Source organism: Anopheles moucheti, chromosome 2, assembly GCF_943734755.1.
Source record: "Anopheles moucheti chromosome 2, idAnoMoucSN_F20_07, whole genome shotgun sequence".
Lineage (NCBI taxonomy): Eukaryota > Metazoa > Arthropoda > Insecta > Diptera > Culicidae > Anopheles > Anopheles moucheti.
The window spans coordinates 56,434,240-56,447,707 of NC_069140.1; the positions used below are offsets into that span (position 1 = coordinate 56,434,240).

Sequence of the window (13,468 nt, forward strand, 5' to 3'; positions counted from 1 at the left end):
TTACGGCCGAGAACCGGTCATTTGGCGGAAAAGTTCCAGCGAGGTAGAGCGTAAGAGTGATGGGTAATACGAAACACGAAATCGTTCAGTTCGTTTTTGTTGAACGATTAACTTCTAGCTTAAACACTGCAAATTTATTTTACAATTATTTTATTAGAACTTTCATATCAGGGGTAGATAATGTTAATGCTATGTATTTAAAATTCATTTCAATTAAGTACACATTTTAATAGTTATAGCCTGTTTATATCTCCTGTCGGTTTACGAATTTAACTCTTTTGGTTCGATTTTAATTAGATTTGGACTTAAATAATTCAGTTATGATTTAAATAAACATTAGAAATACTCAAGTAAATGAATAAACATGAATAAACAAAACATGTATATTTACTGATTTCTGCAAATCACAAAGCTTTGTGTAAATCACACAGTAAACACCAGTAGCATCGCGACACTAGCAGTAAAGTTTTGTTGCAGTACATTCTCAGAGGTGTCTTTAAAAGGCATTAACTTCGTAGTGCCAAAAATTAAGTAGCAACATCACAAGCAGAATGTTTTGTCTCTAGATGTTGCAGGAGAATTGTTGTGATTTATTGTGAATCGTTTGCTTGGTGCTGAGCTTTCATTAGTTACATTCAAGAACTTTGTAAGTTTTCTAGGTGACCGTTAGGATTTAAGTGCTTCCACAAGTTTTGCAGTATCGAAGTGCATCTAATGGATGCCATAAATAAATGCCGCTTTCCGGCGAGAGCACTACCAACATTGGCAAAGGGACATGCAGCTGGACGTGGTTACAGTCACCGTTGTGTATGAACGGCTGTGTGTGGAAAGCCAAGGAGAAACTTTCTGCCCAGTTTTCTGGATGACTTAAAATGATGGCAAACTATAACTAAAAATTCAACAGAATGTAATGTACACACAAGCGCAATGTGTTAGTTTTACGTTTCCAGCTAATTTTGATTACATTGCTGCACGTTCAAAGAAAACTTTACCTTTTGTAAACGGCCGTGATAAAATCAACTCTAAGGCCAAATCAGCGTGACAGGATCGGATTGTATGCAATGCGAATAACTACGCAAATTGAAGTTATTTGCTCTTCATAAATTGTAAATTTATCCCAGCGGGCGGTTAGATCGACCATTGCCAAGGTGCTTGAAATGCTCGTTTATTTCTCCTGTCAATCGCTCTTGGCACTTGGATCTTGAGTATGACCATGCTTTGCCCATCGTATGCTGCAGCGTGTCCATTCGCTAGCCGAGTTCCATCAACACCATAGCTCCGTTCGTTGTTTGGTTACACAATCTCGTCGATATTTGCCTGCGGTGAAAAGTTTACTGTGCAAATTTTATCAAATTCGGGCCCACCTCGACCAGCACCAACAAATTGTGTCACAAACTTTAGCCAATGTAAACCGACCGACGGAAGAAGAGTTGTACCCCTGATGCAAGTTCGGCTAGCTTAAGGTGCTCGGTTGGGTGAGCTTTCCGTGGTTGACGAAGACAAAACTCATCCAACCCGATCCCATTCTGCTCTAACGATGCTGGTAATTTGTTTTAGTTATTCTACCAAAATGATTTGATTAGTCAAGCGGCATTTAGGTGCCTCGAGACGGTGCTACCCCCGGTGCCCGGTAGGTAAAGCTTTCGGTTGAAAATGTTGATCAAAAATCAACACGGTAAAAGTGGATTTAATTAACAGATGCTTCCCACGCCGATCTCGACCAAGCGGGTCCGTCATTTCATTCAACGCTCTCCCGATGCAAACGATTTGTGAAGCTTTTTGCCTTATTAACAGTACCAGACCTAGGAAGGAGGAACGAATATCTGGCCGCTTCCGACGATTTCGGCTCCAAACTTGTGATGGTTTCAACGAAAAATGTGAAACGGCACACCTTCGAAAGATTCCTCGTAGCTGGAACAACTTTGCCCATTCGCTGACAATAGCATTTCCGCGTCGAATCTGTACATAAATGCCCGATGCTGGTGTGCTTAAACCAGGAGTGAAAATGGTATCTTTTTGGCTATGATATGGGCAAATCAAAATGTAAATTGCTCCACCACTTTGCTTCCTATCGCACAATTGGATCAGGAAGGCTTTGATTCTCATGAAACCTGTTGCGAGCTTCGTAGGGTATAGCAAACTTTAACAATTAATTGGCAGCATCTAGTGCTGGAGTTTTGATGGTACTATCCCACACTTCTCGTATACTGTTCTCAATTCCTGTTAAATTACACTTGAGTAAGTCCAGATATTTCAGACACCCAAAACATCCTTAACGATGCGTGAGCTTGACTGTACTACAACCAGTAGAGGCATTGAATGGAAGTTCACAATTTATTTAACTATGAAGCACAAAAGGAAGTAAAGATTAGAACAAGTACGAAGGAGAAGAAGTTATAGATATATGTTTTGACTCAGGAGGAAAACTAATACAGCTATTACAAGGTGATCTACGGTGATCAAGGTGATAGCTAATGTTATAATTTTGATCACTAAAACAACATTATCATGAGAAATAATCAGAAATAATAATCCGATCAGACACCGATCATTTACCTTCCCGCTAGTTGCTCTTTTTGAAATAACTTGTGGAGCGTATGCCTTAGAAGGGGCTGTTGAGGTTTAGAAGATTTCTTTCGATCCGAATATGCAAAATGAAAAAGGAAGATCAGTTTCTTTTCGTTAGTAAAATTCGAATGTCGTTCAATACGATTTTTTTCAACTTTTAGGGATATAAAAGGATATACATATGATGGTATTTGTAACATCCTTACGGTAAGGATTGGTTATACGTCAATGTACATTAATTTGCATTAGTATTTGTTACATGTTCTTATTGTTCATTTACACATGATTGCAACGTTATTAGTACAAGCGATGTTAATAAAATAATAGTACGTAACAACATTCTTCATGGACAATAAGAATCGAAGGGTTATCAAGTATTTCGTCCTTTTCTGTTCTTCAATGGTGTTCAATGAACTCCAAAATAACTGAGCAGTCCGTAAGATCAAATGTCTTGCAGGTGGTGGAACTTTTTAGAATTCTAAATAAGGTCACTGGAAACAGAATAGTTGTAGCAAACTACGAGAAGTTGTATGATTTTTATGTTCCTGCTAACTTTTTCATTCCTTCATTCATTTGATTTATTTCATAATGGGATATAGTGCATATTTACAATAGGTAGATTTGATCGGTGCCGGATTTTTCCTTAACGCGATAGTTGGAGGTTTATGCCTGAGACTTTGTTGGAAAAATTAAATTGTTGGATTGATGCATTACATGGGGAAAAATTACAAAAAAACCCCTTAGAGTATAAACATTTTTGGATTATGCTAAAAAGGAAAAAGAACAACTATGTACATGAAAAAAAAACTTATAACCTAAAGAAGAGTAACAATAATGGGGAGGGGAGGAGTAGTGGAGAATTCTATCATACGTAATTTGCTTAACTTAGTGCTGTTCTACAAGCTTTTGTAGAGTCTTAATTTTACTATTTGTACATTTGGTGTGGTATTTCGAGACAATTTTTTGTACGTGATCGACAATCCTATCGATATTTGTTTTACTATGTATCGAGTTCGTGCTATACCAAGGCGGTAGATTTAAAATTCTTTTAAGGAATTTGTTCTGGAACATTTGGATCTTGTTGATATGTACCTTTGCGCTGTTTATCCATATTGGTGACGAATACGTAAGAAGAGGTCTGATTAATTATTTGTACAAAAGTAGCTTGTTCTTAATATTCAATTTAGAGTTCCTATTTATAAACGGGTAGAGGATTCTAATGGCATTTGTGCTACTAATTAACTTCTCTTCGATATGTTTTTGAAACGTAAGTTTCTTATCTAAAACTACTCCTAGATATTTAATGTTGTTACTCCAAGGAATAGTGTTGTTGGTGATGTGGAGTGTACGGGTTGGAAGTTTTCTTGCGCTGTAACATCTTGTGAAATAGATAGCTTCGGATTTTCCATAGTTAATCTTTGGTTTCCAAAGATGGCAGAATTTCGCATATTTTTGAATACCATTGTTCAGGTTCTTGATTATAGTTTTTGGATTGGCATTGGGTAAACTAAGAGCAAAATCATCGGCAAATGCATATTTTTTCACACCTTTCATATTAGGTATATCGCTTGTAAATATATAGAAAAGGATTGGTGACAAAACGCTTCCTTGGGGCAGACCGGCATGAGGATTGAAGGGTTCAGAATTATGGGAAGGAAGATGAACAGATCCAGACCGATTGTGCAAGAAGGATTTAATAAGTAGGATAAGTTTGGGAGGGAAGTGATTTCCTAATAATTTAAATATTAAACCGTCGTGCCATACCGTGTCAAACGTTTTTTCTAAGTCCAGTGTAACTAGCCCAGTTGAATTTTTTATGTTACGTTTCGATCTGATGATGTTGGTGAGTTCCTGCTAACTTCCTGTAGATGTTAATACGTGACCAGTATTACATTTTGTATTGATCTCTAACTCGCAAAAATTAAATCTTATGATTTTGTACAATAGATAATTGTGGAAGGATGCCCTAAACAGTCTTTTTTGTTCAGTATTCAATGACTGAAGACAAGCCATGTACCTTTCATGGACTCCCTATTAAAGAAAGCGCCAATAATTTAGACGTATGATATGAAAGTAAAAATGTACTGAAAACAAAATAACAAGACAAGGTTCCATAAGTGTTCGTAAACAATTGAAGATATCCTGTTAAAAGCTATGCATAGTATTACGATTGTAGGGAAAATTGTGAATGGTTGTGGTATTTTTGGTTTGATTTAAAACTACTTTGACAACTTTCTGACAGTTCATTAATGTACACGTCATTGCACTGGCGTCATACAAGTGCCACGCACTATATTACCATAAATGAAATGACATACATTTGATGCGTCATATTGCATAATTTTTTAAATATATTCTTTCAATTAAAAACACGATGCTTGTAATCAGTTTTGCGTCACGGGCTTGTTTTGATGGAATATGTGCTTTTGATTCACATGAATGTTTAGCGCATACTCACGATCTTCATTGCTATCCGTGATGTTTTCCAAACTTCTCTAATGTTGGTGCTAAATAATTAACATACATCATGCGTTGTAAATGTGCCCAATTTGCATATATTGTCTAAAGAACAAACTTGGGTTGGGGTGATTATTAGCTACTAAAATAAACGAAACCTTGTAAAGTGGCAGCAATTTTCAACAAAAAGAAAACTCCTTCATTCCGGAGCATCATAAACGTCTCATTGCTGATTTGGTCGTACGAGCTGAAATTTAATTGAAGATGATAAAATTCCAGAAACGTCACTTTCCTTCCCTTGCCCCCAGCTCACGGAACACCAATCTGACACCGATTTCATCTCACACTTTTCGTGTCCTTCATGACAACGCGGAAATTCATCCATCTTTTCTTGTACGGACTTTTTCTTTTCGCCTTTTTTCTCGCGATTCGCAAATCTACTTTGTACGAAGCTCGTGTTTTTACTCAACAGAAACATCAAAGCAAATCTTGTGCACATCGTAACTCAAGCGGTACGGTTCTCGAGTGCTCTTTTCTAGTTCTATATCATCCCAGGATTGTGGAGGAGTTTTTCTCTAGCTTTTCCGCCAGCTTTCCTTTCGCCGAATGTTCTGCCGAAACATCACCGTGCCAACGCGAGCCTTTAACGTCGCACATCTCGAACGTCATCATTATGTGCGCTCGGCTTTTGGAATCTTTTGCCAAAAGTAATCAATATTTTAATTGGATGAAGATTTCTGAATATTAAAACCGTGAATTTCGATCCGAAGGGCAAAGTTTTTCCCGGGGCCCGATGCCTTAAGCATGCTCACGCCTGACGGTACGGTCGAGCTGTGTCGGTCGGTTATCTGGGAGGGATCCGAAGTAAGTCATTTTAAACTTAAATTTCTCGCCGTTCTCGTGCGGCACTGACCATGGGCGCTGGAAGTTTTGTGCGGAGAATGTGCGCGAAATGGTTTGGCTGGGGAAAATTTTGCGGTCGTCTTCCAGCGTCCGCTATCTTGCTCAATGTTTGAAGATTGTTGTTTTTTCATCCAGTTCATGCATTTATTTGATTAGTTTGAAATTATGGCGGTCGGAAGCACCACGCGCAAGAGCTGAATGGCGATATGGTCTGTGATTCGTAGATTGATCCTAGTTTTCTTGGTACACATGGAAAGGGACGTGATACATAAAAGAAGTCTATTTCAACGAATAGAGAATGAAAAGACAGCAAATAGACAGTTCAATTTTTTGGCGCAACAGTCGTGAAATTTGAAAGAAGTTCTTAGCAATGGTCCACTGCATTTTCAACATTACTGGGCAAATGGTAATTATTCCGAAATTATCTCCCAAGTTCTTTGATCTCACAAGCATCGTGTTGGTTATTTACGATTCTTTACCTTTTTCAAATTAGTTCTACACAATGTTTAAACATTATGCTCAAATTAAAGTTTCAATCGTTCAATAAATTCTCTTTGCCTCTCTGTCTGTTCAGGGGTTTTTTAAGAAGAATGTTCCTTCCTTTAAAACAGGGTATTCTCACTTATTGCATCACGTAGGTAGTTGGAAAAAGTTGCTGAGGCTTTCATTGCAGTTTTTGTTTCATTTTGTGGCCAACTGGTTAACTCCCTGCCCTTGGCTTCGAGTGTCATCCAGCTCCGAATTTCGCTCACAGTTTATCTTCATCGTTTCAGCACGAGTCACTGGTACGTACTATGGTTTGCGTGTGTCGTCCGGTTATTTTTCATCCGCGCTGGCCACCATTCCAGAAACCAGCCGAACACCAAGCGAAAATGTGAGAAAATTGTGATCAAATAGGCACTTGTCGTTTTCACCTCCGACTTCACCTTTCGCACCGTGACCATTTGATTGTTCTTCGCTGCACCCATTCAATTGAAGCACTTGTGTCCTGCTGTTTCTGCACAAATGGCACTTGAGCAACTCAAATACTCACTCAAACGCACACATACACCCACCGTCACCGTAAACGTCGCTACCTACGAGCCTGGAATCAAGTCTCGGGGTGGGTTTCAGGTGGATTTTTTTTTTCCGCCCGGCAAGGAAAAAACACTTAACAGCAAAATTAAAAGTTTATGGGGAAAATTTTAAATTGCTTCTTGGGTCAAGTTTCCGGAACCTGGGAGGTGAGCTGGCAAAAGCAAAAGGAAAAAAAGACGCGTGAGAAACGGTTCGATAGGACGAACCGAGCAGGAATTCTACCAGTGGGCCACACCTTCCTTCCTTTGGGTCGCATTGCCATGCGTTCACTCCGCACGAGGTTGATGATAAGGTGGAAAAGTTGAAACTTTTACGACGATGCTTATTATTGCTATAAGCGTTCAGCAAACGGGTGAACCGGAAATGGCGAATGGAATCATTCGAGGGGTGGGACGAACTTGAAGGCAGCTTCAGATGGAAGACTATACGGTCACCTGAACATTCAACCGGACACCGATCAAATACATTGCATTTTGCCCCCAGCATCGGTATGCGGGGTCGGCACGGGAGGGAGCCGGAAGTTGCCCAAAAAGTTGGCCACATTTGCTGTACGTGTGGATAGTGGTGTTGGGTAGCTTTTATACGTCGAGTCGGTGGTGTAGAAATTTATGTCTATCGTTCAGGTGCTGGTTGACCGGCAACAAATTACTTCCACACAAAAAATCCGATAAAAAATGGGTACAAACTTTGAATTATTACCGTTCGGAAAAGTAACATATTGATGATGGAATTTATGAGTTACTTGCAGTTTTGGAACTACTTTCATGAAATTCAAAATTATTGGCGAATCAATAAAAAAGCATTAAAAAGGTAATCATGCTGCAGAAGCTATTCGGATGAATACGAATCGTATATAAGATCTAGGTATTAAAAAAATCGTTATATTACTGAAAAAAAAACAGCATGAATTGGAAATCGTTTATATGATTAGAAAAAAAAAATGTTGTATAAAATAAAGAACATTCTTAAGAAAACTTATTTTTAAAGGAATGCCCGAATTGGGGCCTAATAATGAGGCCTTATAATCGGGCCTTAAAAAAACTTCTTAATAATTATGCCGAAGGAGTTATTGTGTGGAGAGATTGTGGCCTTTCTCCTGAATGCTAACTAGGAAATATGTAACTTGTCCATCTCCATACTTTCCCAACTGTGTTATTCAAGACAACGATGCAAGAAATTGAACGATCATAACGACGATAGCAGATTCATTATCTCTACTAATCACCTGTTCAATTTCATTTGCTTCGCGTTTGAAAGTTCGAATGTTCATTGATCTATCACAAGATTAAGCTACTATTTGCAAACGGGGGCATCGTACCACTCACGCACACTTGTGCTCGCCATTGTTATGTAAATGTTTGGTATTCTATGATTTTTTTTTATTTGAAGTACACACCAGGTGATTCATATCGTAATCAACACCGATCCTACTGCTCTGGCATTCGCTAATGGCACTTCAAACGCACTTGCCATTCATGGGATGCAATCCACTTACAGGAAAGTTGTTGAAGCGTTTGAATGGGTGATGATGTTTATCTGGCATCAGATCGTTATTACATTCAGCACCCGGCACCAGCATTAGGCGAAAGCGCTTCACAACGTACTCTATCCTTTGGGATGTAAGAGTAGCAAGGGATGTAATTGTGTAAGTGTAACAGCAGATCATGCGAATGGAAATATCCTTTAATGTTTGTCATCACTGTCAATTCGTTTGCGAGAGTTTCATTCGGTTCAATCGTTGTGTAACAAATCAGGTTTTGAAAAATATGATGAAATATTTTGCCTATAAGTCTTGGGTCAATAATTTTCAATGGCTTCGAACCATAGCCATGGTACAATGCACAAGAGCTTTTATAGAAACAAAATGAAAAGGGGTATTGATTTTCACCCTACTTTCAACCATCATTTAATGGTACCATTTAACAAACATGCCATTAATTCCCAAACAAATGCTGAATCCTAATGATCAGTAATCCTTAGAAAGAGAACTCCTTCAAACGCCCTTACGCTACCATTTCATCCTTCAGCGAATACCATTTTGCCATGGTAAATGGTTATCGTTTTGCCCGTTTGTTGCCTTTCCTATCCCGTGGCTTCTCAATCTGACCGAACTTTCGACGAGATTTTCATCACCTTCACCCTGCCTGGGTGGCTTCCGGCGCCGTATCTTATCCCGCGGCAAATAATAGATGGCTTGGGAATTAATTAATCCATTAAACAATCCATTCCTGGCGGGGGGATAACCCACTTTACCCCACTTGGACAACTACTGCGGGCAGCATGGGGCCTACTTTCATCGCTCAATTAGTGCGACCGGGAGGAATGTTGAAAATGTCCAGTGCGTTGGTCGCTTGTATTATCGTTGCTGGCGCTGGATGGTGGTGTGCTGGTGCAAGTTTACGTTACATAGCAACTAACTAAGCAGTGTGTGCTATGGCTTTGAATCAACATCAATCAGTGAAAACATTCCACGTGCGCAGTGCACTGCATCGAAAGCGTTTGCCATCGGGACATGAAAGAGAACTACCACAAACAATAGCTATCGTTTTGCGGTTCCACGGATCGATACATTTATCAGCTGATTAACACGTCAATTGAACGGCTGATAAGATCCTACATCGCACCAGACTCCTGCGGAAGAGACGGAAATTACTAAGGATGAATAGCCTTTTCACTCGCGCATATTGGAACAGCCTGTTGACTTATCGTTTCGGTTGGATAACTTTGGCGAGGATTAATTAAATCATCCTCCAATCAAACAGGTCACCGTGAGGGGCAAACAGAAAGGTAAAGGCTATCCTACATCGGCAACGGAACGGAAGGGTGATATGATGAAAGGTGGGGTGTAACGGATGATTCCACTGCATGGCTTAATGAGTTCATATTTTCTGGGATGTTAGGCCTGAGTTAAATTTTCATGGTAGGTATATTGTTTTGAATTCTCGTTTACAAAAGATACTACAAAATACATAGAAATAATACAAAAAATACTGAGTGAATACAATGTCAATAATGAAATAAGGACTTAAGTATTTTACAATTATTGATTCCAGTTGCAGTTTTTTTAACAAAATGTCTATTATCACAACAAAAATTAATTTGAAATATTTGCAAATTTAAAAAATACATGAAGTACCATGCGTCTCCATTGGTCATGGGTAATGTGGATGCTGTGAGCTGATTAATCTTTCAACCCTGTACTATAAACCAAAAGTACTGTCTATCGAAATATTTCATTTCTGAGAACGTTGATGTGTGATCAATACAAAATCCAGAAACTCAGCGAGTGTTATGATGCTTACAATCAAAATGCCAGATTTAAGTTCCATTTGATGAGGACAATTATGCTTTATAATTATCTAAACTTAAATCAACAATACAATTGGTTGAAATGTTCAATAAAACCTCAACATTAGATCGGGATTGTTTGCATAAAAAAAATATTGTCGCTAATGCTTGTACCCATTGAAAGACATTGAACTTCACACCACATGACCAAAACAAAATCGCATCCGGACCGTTCTGCCGTAGCTAGGACTGACTATCCGGCTCCGTGGTACAATTAAATCAATAAGGCCTGGTCGTTATTACGAGAAAAAACTACTTGCAAAGAAACAATTACACAAATTCCAATGAATATTAACATATAAACAAACCATACAGCGATATAACTCAGTAATATAGATAAACGAATATTGTAAATTATCAATCATTGAAATGTTTTTGAAGAGAAAAAAATCCAAATAATTTGTAAATAACGTTTAGACAAGTATGCATAAAATATCATCCAAACTTTCCACCTGGAGCCGAGTTTGTGTGCGATTCATAAACATGCGAAAATGTTTCCTTATTCCCTCGTGACGCCATTCATCTGTCGTTCGCTACACAAAAACCCGCGCACCAGCTTGCTCTCTGATGGATCATTAAAAATGGAAATGGCTCAAAACGATTTGGCGTTGCTTAGCAGTCGCCTATGTCTACAATGGATACAAAACCCGGCTAATGAACCGGCAACACGGCAGGACGCAAAAGACCGCTTCGGGGTCTGATTTTGCGTGGAAAACAACACACAGCACGATTCGAGCGTTTATCGCAAATGAAAGTGAAGTGATTCGCCATTGACGATGGTAAAGTGGCACTTTCGCTGGCAACCGTGCCAAAGCATCCACACCAAAGCGGGTGCTCTTTTTTCCGCTTTGCTTCCCCCAAACGAAAGACGCTCGCGCTGTTCGAGTGCCTTCGGCAACGAGTCCGGATCCCCGATTGCGCTCTCGATGGTGCAGCGTTTATTCAGCCGTTTTAATTACGCTAATTAAATATTATTTATGAGCGAGAATATCCAATGGTTCCGCATCCCCAAGGATTTGCACAAGCAAGCGATACACCGAGAAGCGATTGTCCCGGCACTGTAGATTCGTCTTCTTCGGCAGCTCGTTGTCGGTCGCTCTGGTGCCGGTAATCCGCTGCGCGAGCCAAACAGCAACGATTCGTTCCAAGTACCGTGGACAAAAAATGGCTTCCCACCGCCACCATCCTATTGACGACCGCAAAAGGTGCGATATTTACTTTGACGGCAAATAGGATAAAACTGGCTGAAAAATGTGAAGTCATTACGCTGATAACGTTAGCTGCCGTTGCCACCGTGGAACCCAAATTTTACTTCAAGCAGTTTGCTGACGTGAATTCGTTGGCCCGAGTTTAAGGATGGATCGAGTTTCGGGGCAAAGCGTTTATGGTATCGTTTTACGCGCAAATGGATATCAGCGATCATGAGCGCGGTGAGCAAGTGACGGGCGTTGAGGAGAAACACACACACTTTACGAGTCACTTGTTACGCACAGTGGACGTGGTTTGCGGAATCGACACGGGGAACAAGAAATGGAACCATATTTTGACACTAAAAAACTTCACAGCTCGCTCGCGTAACGTGACGGTGCGGCATGGGTTTCCTACCCTAGTGCGATGCATGGTGCCACTTAAACGACGATTTTATGAGCACTTTTAAAATTTTACGATTCTTTGCTGGTTTGGGAGGAGTATTTTTTTTTTTGGAAACGTGTGGTTAGGCGACGGAACGTAAAAAAAAGGGGCCAGAGGGGGGTGAAGATTAAAGGAGAAATTTTTCGACAGCAACTTTTTAAAACCTTATATGAATATAATCGGTGCCGTCTTAGCACGTGCTGCTTTGGTTTTATAACTCTTGCATTGCATTCGTATCGGAAGCAGATTAGATCATATCGGGTATTTCGGTATTCTGAGGATTGATTGCTGAAAGCATAGCAGCTGTTTTGTTTATGAGACACTGTACAATAAACCTGATCTGATTGTTTTGTACGATTGAAATGGGGTTTCTAAGCAAGTGTTGACAATTAAAACTCCTCTAGCTAGCAAAGGTAAATAAAAGAGACAATAACAATTTACAAAAAAATCGCAACAATAATATGGATGATGCACGAAACCTTACCATTACACTCGGATGCACAAATGCTTTCGAAAAGCGAAACAAATTTAACAACTTTTGCCAAAGTTCAATCCTTTCTGCAAACTTGACGCATCCTTCAAGCGAAGCAGAAGCAATGAGTGTCAAGTTGCCACCCAAATATGCAAACTGCTGTCGGAAATCTAAGCAATAAAACTTCACCACCGTTTGCACGTGCATTTATCAAATTTATCCATTTACATAACGTACTTGTCACGAGCTTGGTCCTTTTTTTTTGTTAGTTGTGCTTTGCTCAAAGCCTAACCAAGTTCGAAATTGAACTCACGGGTTTCGACAGCTTTCCCTGGCCGCGAGGCAGGAAAACATCGTGTACTACCACCACCACCACCACCACTACCCACCCCAACCCTGTGACAAGTGTGAAAAATGGTTTTCCTTCAACGTGCGGAACCATAGTCTCACGGATCCCGGAACCTCACTGCGTGCCAGGTGGCGAAGGAAAAAGTTCACCGGAAATAAGTTTGCCACGTGTAAAAACTTAACCCCCTTAGCGGAATCCATCATCGCTTCGCTCATACACTAATGTGCTTTGTGCTTGTAACAAATGGCACAAGTTTTGCTTAGACGGTTCGGTCCAAAACCATCCCCAAAAAACTGTTTTCTTTCCATTCGGCAGCGAACGCAACGGATGTCGCTTCATTTGCGTTCGACATCTCGGAGTTTGCTGGGAACAGAATTTTTGCAGGTTGCTTTTGGGAACGGTGATACACACTATTCCAGCTGGTTCGACTCCCGATTGATCAGCATCAGTTCGCGTTCAATAAGTTTCAGCTCTAGGACGGCTTGTGTTGCTTAGTTTGCTAAGTCTATGCAGCAAACCTTGAACTCCGAACGGACACCAAAAACGGAAGTTCATTATTTACCATGGATTATCTTGGAGCAGCGGTTCACTACCGTCCCGATCCACCACTGAACTGATGGTCTACGATTAATCATTAGGCCTGGGCTCCGTGCAGACTTAGA

The 13,468-nt window shown here is 40.0% G+C and overlaps 1 protein-coding gene across 2 annotated transcripts in view; it reads left to right on the forward strand.

The window, feature by feature from the left end:
* LOC128296899 (uncharacterized) overlaps positions 1–13,468 on the forward strand; it is a 129,241-nt gene that overhangs the window by 84,031 nt on the left and 31,742 nt on the right. The window contains exon 5 of one of the 2 annotated variants that reach the window (XM_053032423.1): positions 6,702–6,713. The exons of the other annotated variant lie outside the window; for it this stretch is intronic. Coding sequence (XP_052888383.1) covers positions 6,702–6,713 — 12 coding nt within the window. The remainder of the gene's footprint in view (positions 1–6,701; positions 6,714–13,468) is intronic. 2 annotated transcript variants of the gene reach the window in all.